At 47.1% G+C, this 17,559-nt stretch overlaps 1 protein-coding gene across 1 annotated transcript in view; it reads left to right on the top strand.

The window, feature by feature from the left end:
• nol4la (nucleolar protein 4-like a) overlaps positions 1-14,446 on the top strand; it is a 90,379-nt gene extending 75,933 nt beyond the window's left edge. The window contains exons 6-11 of the mRNA XM_063208667.1: positions 5,204-5,535; positions 6,128-6,307; positions 9,252-9,440; positions 11,195-11,314; positions 12,397-12,655; positions 14,217-14,446. Coding sequence (XP_063064737.1) covers positions 5,204-5,535; positions 6,128-6,307; positions 9,252-9,440; positions 11,195-11,314; positions 12,397-12,655; positions 14,217-14,446 — 1,310 coding nt within the window. The remainder of the gene's footprint in view (positions 1-5,203; positions 5,536-6,127; positions 6,308-9,251; positions 9,441-11,194; positions 11,315-12,396; positions 12,656-14,216) is intronic.
• The last annotated feature ends 3,113 nt before the right edge of the window (positions 14,447-17,559 follow it).

The following is a 17,559-nucleotide window of genomic DNA, read 5'->3' as shown; positions in this document are numbered from 1 at the left end:
CTTACACCACAGCTTTTGTTTTTTTGGGTAACCATGAAACCCACAATTAACCATGGATTTTTTGAGCATGGTTTGTGACTATGGTTAAATCATAGACACAAGCCATGCTGAAAAAAACCCCCATGAAAACCATGAATAACCATGATCCATGGTTAGTCAGGAACCATGGCTTTCATGGTTACCCCCCTAAAAAACATGGATAAGCCATAGCAATACTATGGTTGGTTCAGAGTACTTATAGAAACCATGGTTACAAGTAGTAAAACCATGGTTACTACAGGAAAACCATGGCCGACACTATAAGGGTCTTTATCCCGCTCCTAAAGCTCCACTCATCCACTACAAACACATCTCCTTTGCTCCGTCCGTCCGCCCGCCCGCCTGCAGATTTGACACTCACATCTGTCCTCTCAATCCGCTCGGCCCCGCGGCCCCTGCTCAGCAGAGTGTGCAAGGGAAGTCTGGTGTGTGTCAAACACAAGGAGTTGATCTCTGCCTTGCCTCCCTGCTTTCCTGCCTGCCTCCCTGCTTGCTTGCCTGGCTGCCTGGCTGCCTGCCTCCCTGCCTGTGAGAAGTGGAGCTCCACTCCATCTTGGTGTGTTAGGGAGAAGTAATCTGAGCTTGTGTGTTGTAGAAAGATGCCTGTGTACAGTGTGTGTGTGTGTGTGTGTGTGTGTGTGTGTGTGTGTGTGTGTGTGTGTGTGTGTGTGTGTGTGTGTGTGTGTGTGTGTGTGTGTGTGTGTGTGTGTGTGTGTGTGAGAGAGAGTGAGAGTGAGTGAGAGAGAGAGAGAGAGAGAGAGAGAGAGAGAGAGAGAGAGAAACTGAGAAAGCGAGAGAGAGAGAGAGAGACAGAGACAGCGAGGACAGGAATGAAATGTGTGTGTGTGTGTGTGTGTGTGTGTGTGTGTGTGTGTGTGTGTGTGTGTGTGTGTGTGTGTGTGTGTGTGTGTGTGTGTGTGTGTGTGTGTGATGTGTGTGATGTGTGTGTTGTGTGACTGTGCGTGGTGTTTGTTAATCAGAGTTGTGTAGTACAATACAGTATGTGTGATGATGTTTTGTTCTGAGGATATTTCCATATTTCTTTGTTTGTATTTGTCTTGTAGTGTATTTGCGCTAATGTGTATGTATTCCAGTCCATGTGCACATGTGTATGCCTCTGTGCATATGTATGCATGTGAGTGCGCCTGTGCATACTGAATGGGCATACACATGCGCACATGTGTGTCACGTGTGGTCCGGAGGACAGCCAGCGAGTGTGTGAAGCAGAGAGATAAGGAGAGAGAGAGAGAGAGAGAGGGAGAGAGCTAGAGAGGGGGGGATGAAGAGAGAGAGAGTTGTTCCATGTCTTTGAGGGAATCTTTGAGAAGAGAGAGAAAAAGAAACAGAGAGAGTGGAAGATATTGTCCCATGCCTTTGAGAAGGCGCTGCTCCACTCTCTTCTCTTGAGAATGAAAGAGAGAGAGAGAGAGAGAGAGGGAGAGAGAGAGGGGAGAGATTGTCCCATGTCTTTGAGGGGATCCACTCCTCTCTCCTCCGCTATGGCAGTGACAGTGGTTGGCCTTGAGCAGGCAGGGGCCAGAACAAAGAGCGTCCAGGCAGGCAGGAGGGAGGGAGGCAGGAGGGAGGGAGGCAGGCAGGCAGGGAGGCAGGCAGGAGGCAGGCAGGCAGGCAGGAGGGAGGGAGGCAGGCAGGCAGGGAGGCAGGCAGGCAGGCAGGCAGGCAGGCAGGCAGGCAGGAGGGAGGGAGGCAGGGAGGCAGGCAGGCAGGCAGGGAGGCAGGCAGGCAGGCAGGCAGGCAGGGAGGCAGGCAGGCAGGGAGGCAGGCAGGCAGGCAGGAGGGAGGGAGGCAGGCAGGAGGGAGGGAGGCAGGCAGGCAGGGAGGAAGGCAGATAGATAGCACTGGGCTCTGGGGGAGTGGGAGTGGGAGAAGCCATCAGCGGGCTGGCTGGCTGGCTGGCTGGCTGGCTGGCTCTTGTCTATAGCTATCTATCTATCGTTATCAAGGTTTTGTGCCTAATACACTACCTGTTTGTAGTGTGTATGTGTTTGTGTGTGAGTGTGCGTGTGCATGGGTGTTATTCCATGCACTCACTGTGTGTGTGTGTTCGTGTGTGTGTTTGTGTGTGTGTGTGTGTGTGTGTGTGTGTGTGTGTGTGTGTGTGTGTGTGTGTGTGTGTGTGTGTGTGTGTGTGTGTGTGTGTGTGTGTGTGTGTGTGTGTGTGTGTGTGTGTGAGATAGAGTGAGAGAGAGAGATTGTGTATGTGTGAGTATGACAATGTGCCCTCACAAGTGTGTGTGTGTGAATGTATGTGCGTATGTAGGGTACATATGTGTGCAGTACGTATGTATGTGTGTGTGTGTGTGTGTGTGCGCATGTGTGTTGGTGCGAGATTGTGTAAGGGGCACAGCCTACTCTCCCATTCTGTCCTCCACCCCCCTGCCCTCTCCCCCCGCCCCCCTCCACGGTCAACTGACCTCCTTCCGCTCCATCTCAATCCTCCCCCTCTCCTCTCCTCCACATCTCCCTCTTCCTCTCCCACTCTCCATCCCGCCTCCATTTTTACTCTCTCTCTGTTGCACTTTTCCTCTCCCACTGCCCCTACTGTCCTCCTCGATTCCCTCTCAGCCTTAACCTCTACCCACATCCTCATCTCTCTTTCTCTCTCTCTCTCTCTCTTTCTCTCTCTTTCTCTCTCTTTCTCTCTCTATCCCTCTCTCTTTCTCCTGCTATCTTTCTCTCGATCTCTCCATCATCCGCCCCCTCCCCAAACCCTACTCCCAGCCCACCGTAGTCAACAGTACTTGACAGTTGACCCCAATGCTGCGCCCCTCCCAGCCCTCCCCTATCCTACTCCACCCCCCACCACCACCACCACCACCACAACCCCCACCACCACCACCACCACCACCACCACACATGCTGACAGCCCAGCACCACTCTGGAAACTAGAGCATCGCCACAGCTCACTCCCCTCCCCCTATACACACACACACACACACACACACACACACACACACACACACACATGGACGCACACACACAGACGCAGACGCGTGCAAACACACTCACGTGCACACACACACACACACACACACATGCGCACATAGAAGTGTGCACACACTCAGTGCACATACTCACAGCTGCAGACGATGGCAGCTCCACATACATGTAGTACGTATAGATGTGTATGTGCCTGAACGTGGACTCGCATACACCCGTATAGACATTTTGTTGGCAGACAGACAGACAGACAGACAGACAGACAGACAGACAGACAGACAGACAGACAGACAGATAGATAGATAGATAGATAGATAGATAGATAGATAGATAGATAGATAGATAGATAGATAGATAGATAGATAGATAGATAGATAGATAGATAGATAGATAACGGTACATAGGCTACAGTGTTCATACATTCATACATTCATGCATGAAGGGTTGTGTGACTTCATATGCCCTTTTGGTGTTACGTAAATGTTGTTTTCCACCTCTTCTCCCACTTCCCCCCTCTCATTACTGCCCGGGTCTCAGAGCACAACTTCGTGTTTTGCGCATGCGCAACATTAGCACATGGGACGTGCATGTAGCATGCTAAAATTGTAATCAAAGTGCAGTACATGAATGAATGTATAGAAATGTACAGGGATTGAATACATTCAAACATTAAACATATTTTTAGAATAAAAAATACGTCTTAATGTGTTGATAAAAATCGCTAATATTTTTGGAATAATGGAATAAATAATAATATGGATGGACAGAATAACATAGCTACAAATATTACACTTTTTTTCTACAGACCCTTGGCACAGTGGTTCCCACACCCTTACTGTACGTACGTACTGTACATGTGGCGTAGTAAAGTGTGTTTCGTCCCCACATGTAACATTATGTAGGCCTACTTACACTGTGCCTTAGGATTAGGATTAGGACTAGCGTCAGGCATATATACAGTATAAGCACATGATATTACAGTTCGCCACATGTACAGGCGCTGTAGTGACTGATAAAATTAAGTGCTGCGGAAAGGCATAAAGGGAATGTGTTTTTAAGATATTTATCTGTGTGCTTATGTGTCTGTGAAAGGTCTCAGTTATCTTCAGGGTGTCTGTCCTTCCAAAAAGGCACATTCACTTCATAAACTGGTTTTCAGAGACCCAGGTGTAGGGCTGAGATGTTAGTAGAAAAATAAATCGAATCGAAAAGCTTTACCGTTCATTTTAATCCATTTAGTATTGTTTATCACTATCAATATTGTTAATTTTCTTAAACTTTTTCTTTATGTTTTGTGCATTCAAATATGTCATGCATAGTTTCCTAAAACGTGATTCTCTCCAGTCTAGTCAAATCTCTGCAATCTAGGGAATTGTGGAAATGTCAACTTCTGCTGCACCTCTACCAACCTCTCTCTACTGATCTACAGTAGCTCGACTTGCAAGTTGCTGTAAAACCAAGCAAAAACATAATGCACAACATGGACAAAAACATATATTGTGATTTAAAATAAACAATTTGGGGTCATATTGCCTAGCCCTATCCAACAGATGTACCTCTAGAGCTGTGACACTAGAGGAGGAGCTGTGACCTTGTGGCCAATCTGCTGATGGCTATCTGGCTATCTCATCTGGCTGTCATGGGAAAACTCGCCCTTGGAGAAAGGCAGTGGCAATGGCCTCTCCCTGCCGAAACCTCCCCAGTTTACCACTTGTGTTTGTAAAGCACCACTATCCATAGCATAGGTTGTTTTAAACAACAATAAAGAACATTTTAATAATATTTTACGCCACGACTTGAGGAGACATCATATCTACGAACCACCAATGGAGACTTCTAGACGTGGAACTGTGATCTCCAAGCAAACTGTTGACGACTATCCGTTTATTTCTTTTTCTATCGGGTGGTTCGTTCTTGGAGAATCCGTGCCAGAGGTCTCTCCCAAGATTATGCATGTGTGCATGTATTTAAACATGCCACTGACAGTAACATATGTAGTTAAAAAAAACATTGAACCTTGAATTTATTTAGCTCCATAGAGATGAAACACCAGTGGACAGTAGAGGTGAGCATTTGACCTTCTGGGAGCAATCTGTTGACTTATCTCTTTTTCCCATCTCTCTCTCTCTCTCTCTCTCTCTCTCTCTCTCTCTCTCTCTCTCTCTCTCTCTCTCTCTCTCTCTCTCTCTCTCTCTCCCTCCAGACGACTCATCCTCAGACAACGGCAGTGCCAATGGCCTTCCCGCTCTGACCCCCCCAGGGGCGGTCGGCGTGGTGTCCGGGGTAGTCGCCGTAGCGACGTCGGAGGGCGCCCTGTCCTTCCGCGAGGTAAACGGCAACGGAACCGTGGGCGGAGCTCCGCTAGATTTCAGCACCACCTCCTCCTCCTCCTCATCCGAAGACCAGCCGCCCATCAACATGACGGACAGGCTGCTGCCGGGTGGGCACGGGCACGGGCACGCCCAGACCTTGGTGCAGGCCTACCAGCCCGAGATCGTCAGGAAGTACCCGGTCAAGACAGAGTATGGCAGCAAGGTGAGGCCAAATGCACCGGGACGCATGCCAAAATGCACATTATTTGTGAGCAACAGCAGATGAGTTTTGGGCTGTTTCTTTAATTTAATTTAATTCTTCTAAGTTTTATGTCGATCCGACAGTCACTGTTAATGTGATTCTTACCTTGTGTGAAATGTTGAAAGAAGAAATTGTGAAAAAAAACTGCCATCGTACAGGTTAGGATAAATGAAGTCCTCACACTGTTTTATGTCCTCCAAGTCTTTTTTTATTTAAAGCTGAATTTAAAAATAGAAAGCAAAATTTGGATCGCATAGGGCCATTGGCTCTACATCAGGCAAAACGAAAAGCTCAGAAAGGTGTAAAGCATAGAATTTTATGATGTGGCCATATCGTATCTGCCTTAACAAGAAGATTCAAGATTCAAGATCGCATGCTTTGTCCTCCTTTTAACTGTATGAATATGTCTGTTTGTGTGTGTGCGTGTGCATGTGCGTGTGTGTGTGTGTGTGTCCATGTGTTTTTCTGTGTACGTGTGTCTGTCCATGCATCTGTCTTTGTGTGCCCATGTCTGCCTGTCTGTGTCTATGTGTTTCCCCTTTCTCTCCGGCAGTCTCCTCAGTACAGCTCAGGGAGCTATGACTCAGTGAAGACCGAAGTGAGCATGTGTGGCGAGGAGCTGGCGTCCGGCCGAGCCCAGGCCCTGGATGATGACGACGACGACCACGACGATCACGATGACAGCGACAAGATCCCGGAGGGCCTGGACCCAGAGAGACTCAAAGCCTTTAACGTATGACTCCGCCACCCCAGACTGACACACCGTTCAGGACATGCTCTCTGTCTGTCTGTCTCTGTCTCTGTCTCTGTCTCTGTCTCTGTCTCTCTCAATTCAATTCAATTCAAAAGTGCTTTATTGGCATAACAAAAGAAACTTTGTAATGCCAAAGCATAGTACAGAACATATACTATAAGACAATAATACCAATGAAATGTGCTCTCTCTCTCTCTCTCTCTCTCTCTCTCTCTCTCTCTCTCTCTCTCTCTCTCTCTCTCTCTCTCTCTCTCTCGTTCTCTTTCGCTGTTGGACCAACACTCTTCAGGGGTTGGTGGTGTTTTTTTAGGTTCTTGTTGACTGGCCCACAATTTCGAGGGAGTTGCACCAAAAGGCCTGGGCCTTTCTTGTCCCTGCCCAGGCTTGCTCTCTCCTACTGATTACCAGATACTGAAAGATTGCTGATTTTATCTGAGTCTCTCCCCCTTCTCTCTTTCTTGGACTTTCTCTCTCTCTCTCTCACTCTCTCTCTCTCTCTCTCTCTCTCTCTCTCTCTCTCTCTCTCTCTCTCTCTCTCTCTCTCTCTCTCTCTCTCTCTCTCTACCACTACTTCTCTCTCACTCTCTTTCTCCCTCTCTTTGTCTCTATCTATCGTCTCTCTGTCACTTCGTACACAACTCCCATTCGCCTCCCTAATTACAAGTTCATGTAAGGACTGTACATACTGTACACCAGTAGTGTCGGTGTGCTGAAACATTTACATGTCTTAACATTCACGGCGTTAATGCAGCCAGGCATGCGGCACACGGCTAATGGGCCGAAATACACCGAGGGAAAAAGAGAGGCAGCCTCACTAGCTAATGCAAACTCATTTAAAAATCATCGCAGGGAATTTTTGTGTATGTGAGAGAGAGAGAGAGAGAGAGAGAGAGAGAGTGAGAGAGAGAGAGAGAGAGAGAGAGAGAGAGAGAGAGAGAGAGAGAGAGAGAGAGAGAGGCTGCCTCATTCAATAGATGCGCTTGGAGAGAGCCTCCCTTGTTAAATCTGTGAATTAAATGAGAAGTCTTTAATTCTGTGGTCAGGAATCTGTACATGAAAGTCTGGCCTATTTTTGCGCAGCATGCCAAGACTTTCTTTTTCATTATTTGATTTCTGAGGCGCAAACGAAGCCCTCGCTAATATTAAAAGGAGGGTGAAAAGGCTCAAAAGGAAAAGAACAAGAAAAAAAAGAGTTTCCTTTTTGCATAAGGGAGCATGTTTTACAGTAGAGTTTTCAATTAAAAATAGATTTGTGCACCGTGCAAGTTTGGCTTTCAAGCATTGGGTTGCAAGGGCCAGGCCCCTGCAGAATACCTCTTTGTATTCTCCGTCTCCTCTCTCGCTCCTCATCGTACACAGAGAAGAAGAGCTATGTCAAGGCTTCTACCTCAAACCACTCTCTCTCTCTCTCGCGCACGCGCGTTCACCCTCTCCTTTTCTCAGCACAGATGTTTCTGAGTTTCATTTATTGTATTTAATTGTAGCTTGGTCTTAAAAGAGGAGTCCTTCATGCAATTTATGAAGGGGGAAGGTTTATTGGGCATGTGCAAAGCGCTTGTTGTAAAAATATTGAAAGGTTTTTTGTTTGATGTTGCCATGTTCATACAAGGCAGCGTTTTTAAGGGATGTGAGTGCTGCAGGTTTTTTTGTGGTGGTACTGTTGTGTGCGTATGTTGTACTAGGGTCATTAAAAAAACATCACAGTTATTCTCTTTGTGATGTACATCGTACATCGCGCAGAAGAGTGCTAGGTTCTTTTGTTTTTCACATCCTTTTGCTCCTCGCCCCTTTTCCTCAGTCTTTCCCCTTCTCTCCCTCTCGTTCTCTCTCTCTCTCCCTCCTTTCCAGCCCACTCTCTCTCATGAGTTTCCACATCCTTAACAACCCTTGCCCTTGTAATACATGCACATGCAAGATAGATTTGATGTAAACATTTCAAAGTTATTTTACACATACTGTATATATATACTGTAATCAAAAGTATTTCTAGAGAAGACTGATGCAATGTATAATGCAATGGATATTAAGAAATTGATATTTATAACTCTTACTGTAAAAGAAATACCCTGAAAGCACAGTGCATTTTGTAGTTGTAGCTATAGTGGGTGTCTTCCACCATAATATGCATGACCACAATTACTAGAAAGTAAATTCTAGTAAAAGCTAAACAAAATTGAGACCAACAATAAGAGAATAATAATACATTCTAATACTCATTGTAGATGACGTGAACTATCAACATTCCAGTTGTAAGCAACTGGATTTGTTTCTAGGAGCTTGAGGATGTCATACCAAAAGTCTAACGTGTAGCCTCTTAGCCCTATTCACTCTTTGGAGAAAACACTATGGCAGCAGAAATACTTAGCCCCTTAAAATGATACTGTCTCATTTTTGGAAATAAGCTCATATTACACCTCCCCTTGAGTTAAATAGTTGAGTTTTACCTTTCTCCAGTACGTTCAACAGTTCTCTGAGTATGGCAGTGCAAATTTTACCTTCATGCTAGCAGTTAACATTGAGTCCTATGACACCAGCTGGCGGCTAACTGGTCTCATAGGACTCAATGTTAACTGCTAGCTTGGAGGTAAAATTTGCATTGCCATACCGAGAGAACGGTTGAAAGTATAGGAGAATGGTAAAACCCTATTATTTAACTCAAGGGGAGGTGTAAAATAGCTTATCTCTAAAAATGGGACAGCATCACTTTATGAAATGGCATTATACAATTTGCCATTACCAGAAAGGCAATTACCAAATTGTAGTGCATTACTAAAGGTTTTGTGTTATGTCATAAAAGTGTAGTACTATGGTAATTAACTCTTCCGTATCTATTGCAGCGCTCCACTAGTGGAACGGTGTGCATTATTGGGCTGCTTTCGATAAAGAGTTATATTGACAACTCATTTTTTTGTACTGTGTACAGATGTTTGTGCGCCTGTTCGTGGATGAGAATCTGGACCGCATGGTGCCCATCTCCAAGCAGCCCAAGGAGAAGATCCAGGCCATCATCGAGTCCTGCAGCCGCCAGTTCCCCGAGTTCCAGGAGCGCGCCCGCAAGCGCATTCGTACCTACCTCAAGTCCTGCCGCCGCATGAAGAAGAGCGGCTTTGAGGTAGATACTCACACACACACACACGCACCTCATGCCTTGCCATCGCTTGAAGAAACTCTCTCTCCATCTCACTCTCTCTTACGTACACTGGTGTCACATACTTGGGTAACACTTTGCTTGAAGCCCATTCCAAAGTGCATTATGAGCGTATTTATAATGAATTATAACGCGCATTATGGCATTATGGCTACACTCATAATGCTTCATGATGTATTATATCAACAGTTAAAAATATACATCTAGCTCATTATGCGTTATAAATACAAGGGTGTTTTTTTATTTATTTATTTGTGTATTTATATATTTATTTATTTATATTTATTATAAGACATTATAAGGTAGATGTATAGTTATAACCAGAGACAATCTAAATGCATTAAAGAATCTTTGGTTATGCTGTTGATATAATACATCATGAAGCATTATGAGTGTAGCCATAATGCATGGTGACTAATTATGATGCGCATTATAATTCATTATAAATACGTACATATTGCACTATAGAATGGGCTTTAAGTAAAGTGTTACCCATACTTGTTATTCGTACTGTACTGTATATATAAGTGTGGACATGGCTTTCCAAATGTTGGTCATTTGGAAAGCCCACTACTGCCCCCTTATGGTAGCTTTGGACATTGTCTCAGTATTGTAGCCTCAGTACTGCCAGGGAGTACCCAAACACCCTAGCATAATATAGTGCACGCGCGCACGCACGCACGCACGCACGCACGCACGCACGCACGCACGCACGCACGCATGCACGCACACACACACACACACACACACACACACACACACACACACACACACACACACACACACACACACACACACACAGTCATACATGCCATGCGCTGTCTGTGGCTGAACACTCACATAAACACATGACGATGTGGTGGAGGAGGGTAGCCCTGGCCCAGCTGAGACTCGTCGGCATATTCACCAACTCAGTGAAGTGCACTTCCACACTCCCACTGACGCACAGTAATGGCTGTTGTTTGGAGCTGTTGTTGTTGATGTTGTTGTTGCTGCTTTTCTGCATAGCACATCATTGAAATGCACATTCTTTCTTTTCTTCCCCTTCTCTCCAATTTCCACCTCTTTCCATCCCTCTCTCGCCTTTCTTCTCTCCATTCTGTCTCATTCTCTCGCTGTCTGTCTCTGGTCCCCTTTTTTACTCCTCTCCTCTCTCCTCTTCTGCTTGACATGCACGTTCTTTCTTTCTTTCCCCTCCCTCCGTTTTCCTTCTCTCATCCCCCTCTTCACCTCTCTCGCTTCTGTTCTCTCGCTGTCTCATGTGTCTACCCCTTCCCCTCTTCCACTCCTCTCTTCTCGCCTCTCTCCTTCATCACTCCTTTCTCTCCTGTTCTGTTCATCATTATCCTCACTCCATTTCCCCCTCTTATCCTTCTCTTTCCCTCTCTCCCTGCCATTCTTATGCCTCTCCTGTCTCATGTCTCCTCTCCTTCACTTCCCCCACTTCACCTCCCTCTCTCCTGCTCTGCCATCATTACACCCCCTCTCTCCTCTCCTTTCCTCTCCTCTCCTCTCCTTTCCTCTCCTGTCCTTTCACCTCTCTTCTCTTCTCCACTCCTCTCCTCTCCACTCCTCTCCTCTTCCCTCTCCTCTCCTCTCCTCTCCTCTCCTCTCCTCTCCTCTTCCCTCTCCTCTCCTCTCCTCTCATCTCCTCTCCTCTCCTCTCCTCTCCTCTCCTCTCCTCTCATCACTACACCCCACCCCACCCCCCACTCCAGACTCGACCCACACCCCCTCACCTCACCTCCGCCATGGCTGAGAATATCCTGGCAGCTGCATGTGAAAGTGAGTCACGCAACGCTGCCAAGAGGATGAGACTAGACATCTACCAGGCCAATGTAAGTCTGGAGTGTCTGTGTGGGTTTGTGCTGTTTATGAATGTGTCTGTGTGGGTTTGTGTTATGTTGTGCTGTGCTGTGCTGTGCCGCACCATGTGTGTGTGTGTGTGTGTGTGTGTGTGTGTGTGTGTGTGTGTGTGTGTGTGTGTGTGTGTGTGTGTGTGTGTGTGTGTGTGTGTGTGTGTGTGTGTGTGTGTGTGTGTGAGGATGATTATGTGTTGCAATGTGAGTCTCTGTGGATTTGTGCTGTGTGTGTGTGTGCTTGTGGATTTTTTTTCTTCATGCTCTGAAGTATGCAGACTTGCAGAGTATATGGTGTTGTTGTGGGTGAATGCATTTCTGTGTGTGTGTGTGTGTGTGTGTGTGTGTGTGTGTGTGTGTGTGTGTGTGTGTGTGTGTGTGTGTGTGTGTGTGTGTGTGTGTGTGTGTGTGTGTGTGTGTGTGTGTGTGTGTGTGTGTGCGTGCGCGCATTCAGGCCTGTCTGTATTCAGCCTTGTAAGTTCTGTGTATGAGTATGTCCCTACATATACAATTTCAAGCCCATAGCTTTTCCCTACGTACCTCATTTACACACTTGTGCTATAGCTACTTCCACTGCAGTTGTGCCACAGTCATATTGAAGTCCCATCTTGTATGTATAATTGTATGTATGTATATAATGTATAATTCTCTCTGTGTGTCGTCCTCTCTCCTCCTCTGTCTGGCTCTTATCCTCATCTCTCTATCTGTGTGCTCTCCCACTATCTCCCATTCTCTCTCTCTCCCCTCTCTCACCATCACTCTCCCGCTCTCTTTCCTTCTATCTTTCTGTCCTTCCCTTTTATCTTTTACAATCGGTCTTTCTCCCCCCCTCTCTCTCTCTCCTCTTTCATCCACCTTTCTATCTGTGCATTCTGTCTCCCTCACACTCTCTGTCACTCTTTCCTTTTCTCTCTATCCCCTCTGCTCTCTCCCTCTCTCTCTCTCTCTCTCTCTCTCTCTCTCTCTCTCTCTCTCTCTCTCTCTCTCTCTCTCTCTCTCTCTCTCTCTCTCTCTCTCTCCCTCTGCTCTCTCTCCCTCTCTGCATCCCTCCATCTCTCCAGGAGGAGCACCTCTCCATAGACAAGTCCAGCTCCAGGGACTCTGCTGCAGGCTCTGCGGTGCTGGCCCACTCTGGCTTTGCTCTGGCCGCCTCTGCCTACTCCCAGCAGCAGCAGCAGCAGCAGCAGAGGCAGGAGCAGCAGCAGGACCAGCAGCAGCCGCAGCTATACACCAACGGTGGGCTCAATTACAGTTTCCGTGGTTACGGGCCCCTCGGTGCAGGCGCCGGCCTGCAGAACAGCGCCACAGCACAGAGCAATGGTGATTGGATTGGCTGTATACCTCCCCTCCCCGGAGCCTGGCGGGCAGGCGGCAGGAGGGAATCAAGAGGGTTTTGTTTGAAGAAGAGGAAGGGGGAAGCGATGATGATGTGTGTGTGTGTGTGTGTGTGTGTGTGTGTGTGTGTGTGTGTGTGTGTGTGTGTGTGTGTGTGTGTGTGTGTGTGTGTGTGTGTGTGTGTGTCTTGGCAAACATACAGTGTGTCTGAATATGTGAATGTAACTTGTGTGAATGTATATCTGAGTTTGTGTGTATGTGTGTGTGTCTGGGTGTGTGTTTGGGTGTGTGTCTGTGTGAGTTGATGAACATAAAGTATGTCTGAGTACCTGTGTGTGTGTGTGTGTGTGTGTGTGTGTGTGTGTGTGTGTGTGTGTGTGTGTGTGTGTGTGTGTGTGTGTGTGTGTGTGTGTGTGTGTGTGTGTGTGTGTGTGTGTGTGTGTGTGTGTGTGAGAGTGTTTGTCTTTGTGTGTGTGTGTGTGTGCCTGGGTGTGTGTCTGGGTGTGTGTCTGTGTGAGTTGATGAACATAAAGTATGTCTGAGTATGTGAACCTGTGTGAATGTATATCTCTGTGTGTGTGTGTGTGTGTGTGTGTGTGTGTGTGTGTGTGTGTGTGTGTGTGTGTGTGTGTGTGTGTGTGTGTGTGTGTGTGTGTGTGTGTGTGTGTGTGTGTGTGTGTGTGTGTGTGTGTGTGTGTGTGTGTTTAGAGTAGGTGACTGGGTGGCCATAGTCATCTGTCGTCTTCTGACAAGGATGACATTTGACTTGTAATTCTGCCACCAGAGCAAGTGACTCTAATTTAGCGTTAGCTCGCGACCCCTGAATCTCTTCAAATTCTCCTCTCACTCTCTGCCAGGCTCTCTCTCAATCCCTAAAATTTGTTTCCAGTCTGGCTAATACGACCCTCTATCTCCCCCTTTTTCACCCCAAATACAATATATTACTTTTTTGTCATTTTTTGCTATTATTTATGTTTGTTAACTTGTCCCTTCTTTCTACACCCCCTCTCTTCTCAATCTGTCTATCTATCCCTTCATCTCTTTCAATCAATCTACCTCTCTTTCTTTCTCTCTTTCGGTCTCCCGCCTTCTCTCTCTCTCATATGTCTGCCTCTCTCTATCTCTCTCTCGCTCCCTTGCCAGCTCTGTCTCTCTCTCTATCCAACTTTCTCTCTTTCTTTCTCTCTGAAACTATGTATCTCTCTCTCCATCTCTCTATCACTTAATCTCTCTCTTTCTGTCGCCCCCTTCTCTCTCTCCCCCTCCCTTTCCATCTCTATCTCTCTCTCACTCTCTCTCCCATCCATCCCTCCCTCTCACCCCTCTCCATCTCTCTCTCTCTCTCTCTCTCTCTCTCTCTCTCTCTCTCTCTCTCTCTCTCTCTCTCTCTCCCTCCCGCTCTATCTGTCTCTCCCTCTCTCTCTCTATCTCTCTCTCTATATCTCTCTCTCTCCCTCCCTCTCCCTCTCCCCACTCTCCATCTCTCCCTCCACCTCTATCTGCCTCTCCCCTCCCTCCCTCTCTCCCTCCCCTCCACTGTCTGCAGGCCCTACAGACCTCAGTATGAAGTCCATGGCGTCCAACTCCTCCTGCGCCTCCTCCAGCTCCAACAGCCACGGGGGGCAGGGTGGTGGTGGTGGCGGCGGGGCCTCGGCCCAACTGAGCGCGCCCGAGGTGACGGCCGTGCGGCAGCTGATCGCCGGCTACCGCGAGTCGGCCGCCTTCCTGCTGCGCTCGGCAGACGAGCTGGAGAACCTCATCCTCCAGCAGAACTAACTCACACCTGAAATGGCTGCACACACACACACACACACACACACACACACACACACACACACACATGGGCGTACACACAAACACACACACGGGCGTACACACAAACACACACATGGCCATATATACACATGTGCACACATAGGCACACACACATGGACACACACACATGGACACACTCACATACATGAACACACACACACACCCACACACACACACACACACACACACACAGACATACACACAGATGCACGTACAGATACACTCCCTCACACACAAACGACCACACACACACATGAAAACACACACACACACACACAAACATACACACAGAAACAGAGATACACTCATACATGGACAGCAAGAGTCATGCGCGCGCACACACACACGTACACACACACATACAAGCCGGACCAAACCGAGCCAATTCGTGCCGAACCGAACCTGGTAGTGACCTGGTGTCAGCCTGCCTCTCGCTCCACACACTCTCTCACACACTCACTCACTCTCACCACTATCTGACTTTATTGTTATGTTCTTGCCTGGACATCAGCTGTACGTGTGACAAAGACAAGAGTCAACGGAAACACGAAAGCAACACAGAGACGCACACACATTCCGATCTCTCTCTCTTTCTCTCTCTCTCTAGCTTTCTCTCAGTCTCTCCCTGTCACACATTCCGCCACTCTCTCCCACTCTCTGTTCTACCCTTGCCACCACCACCATGATCATCTAAACCAGACACGCATTTTATTTTTTTCTGGGAGGAATGGAGGGAGGAGTGCACACAAAGAGAAGTGCAAAAGAGAGAGTAGAAGGGAGAACAAGGTGTCGCTTGGCTCTCACACTTGACACTCACTCAAGACACAAAAAAAGTTTTCCTAGTTTTTATTTTTCTGTAAAGATACTTCGACTGTTCAACTCGCACACTTCCACACTCTCCCCAGTCACCGCGTTCCTTTTTCGGTTCCCAGCTGGGCTCAGAGACGGATGGAAGGTGTTTTTCTCGTGGACCTATGCATCGCACTCAGCACCGTTATGATTGAATCACAACCAACCCCCTCCCCCCTCTCCCCTCCAAACGCACACACACACTCACACTCATACCACAACACACTTTCTTCAACCACCACACACACACACACACACCCTCCGCTCGCTGTTCCGACAATCCCTTGGCAGCTCATCTATCCTCCCATCTCCTCATACTGTATGTGTAGCATAGCTGTGGTGCAAGAGACCCCCCCACCATCACACACGAGGAGTGAGAAAGCACTCCAGATCCTTGTGCAAACTTTGACAACAAAGAAGAAGAAAAAAACAGAAGAAAGCACCATTGAGGGTGTTTGGATCAAGGAAGGAAATGTGGAGGTCAGACAGATGGTAACCAGAGCCAAAACGGGGAGCTGTAGCGAAGGTTTTATAGCAAGACGGCCTTCTCCAACCAGGAGCGAAGAGACTTTGTGTAGCACAAGATGGAACCCATATCCCTTTAACACGCCATTCCAACTAACCAATCATCATCATCATCATCATCATCATCATCATCATCATCATCCTCATCATCATCACTGTCACTGTTCTCCTCTGAAGAGGCGTTGTGATGTCAGGTCTAAGTCTTGTTCTTTGTTCTCGCCTCACAGTGTGTGACTGCTTTTGATAATTGATCTCTTTTTTTTTGGATTGATGTCTAATTCATGTCTTCAACTTTTTGCTGTTTTTTGTTTTGTTTTGTTTTATTTCTTTCTGGACTCTGCTGCTACCAACTAACCTGGACAGCTGGCGCATATTCGGACCACAAACAAGCCTCTTAACCAAGGAATGCCAGAGACATTCCAAAACAAACAAAGAAACAAAAGACCACAAATTAAAAAAAAAAAACAAGTGGAAAAAAAAAACGGACAGATCAGCAGCACTTAACTGTAACAGTACACTTGCAGCTGCCGGAGTCTTTGTGCCACTCTTTCAGGACTATGGACTTTCACACCCTTCTTGTCAGAGCAGGATGGACATTTTACTACCTGTTTTGGCTGTTGGAAAATGGTCTAATCTCTCTCGTTAACTCGTCCGCTGTACTATACTGTATCCCGCCTTGGTCGCCATCGCCATCCTGAGAAGACCGAATGCAAAGGGCATGTGTAAGGGCTTTTTGCAAGAGAAGTTTAATCGAGACATGTACGTAAGGCGAAATGGACTCTTAAGAAAGCCCCCCACCCACTGCTCTCGTCTGGACCCTGACTGAAACCGCACCGTTGCGCAGCGATTAGCAAGTTCCAAGTGCCCGGCTCTCCAAGGTTAACTGCTGCCATACCACAAGTCAAGACTATCTTGCTCTATTCTATCGCTCTCTCTCTCTCTCTCTCTCTCTCTCTCTCTCTGTCTCTCTCTCTCTCACCTCCCTCTCTTTCTCTCTCAACCCAAAATGCCATAACTGGGAAGAAATGTTGTTATACTGTTTTCGATTGTAGCACAGCCCTTCTTTCTTACTGTATGTCCGTCCATGTGTCCGAGTCCTTTAGAGACCTCCATGTCATTAAGAACCATTGAAGCTGCAGGAAGAGGTGATGATGTCATCAGTAGGACTCTGTGGCAGTGTGTTCCACTCTCGCCACCTGTCCACATCTTCAGCATAACCCTAGGTGGGTCCCACGCGCCCAAGTGCCATGTTCATAGCCGTCGTTCTTTCTTTTTTTAAACTATCTGTTGTTCACTTACTACTTCTTCACAGCCATCAGCCAACTCTGTCAATATTTACCACTGTAGGCACACCACCACTGTCCAGTCTGTGAGCCACTAACTCTGTTTGCCAGTGATTAGTCAGTGGTTTTAGACTTTTAAAAAAATGTTTTCTTTTAAACCAAGTAAAGGTTAAAGGGTCCACAGGTGAGCACGCTACTCTATGTCTGTGCTGGGTGAGAGACACTGTTGCCCCCTTGATTGGCAAATCTTAGGATGCACGTACATGCATGAGGGTAGAATGGTAGAAGAGGATGAACTGGGAATTTTGACACGTTGTGCTCAGCAGGGGGAGTCTTTGGCCATGCTGTAACATTAAGTATACATCCACCTCTCTCTCTATTGAACCACCAGGGATCGTCAATGCTATTGCTGCAGAA

Source organism: Engraulis encrasicolus, chromosome 10 (genome assembly GCF_034702125.1).
Source record: "Engraulis encrasicolus isolate BLACKSEA-1 chromosome 10, IST_EnEncr_1.0, whole genome shotgun sequence".
Lineage (NCBI taxonomy): Eukaryota > Metazoa > Chordata > Actinopteri > Clupeiformes > Engraulidae > Engraulis > Engraulis encrasicolus.
Note: the sequence above shows the minus strand (reverse complement) of the source record. Positions and strands in the feature narration are given on the sequence as shown.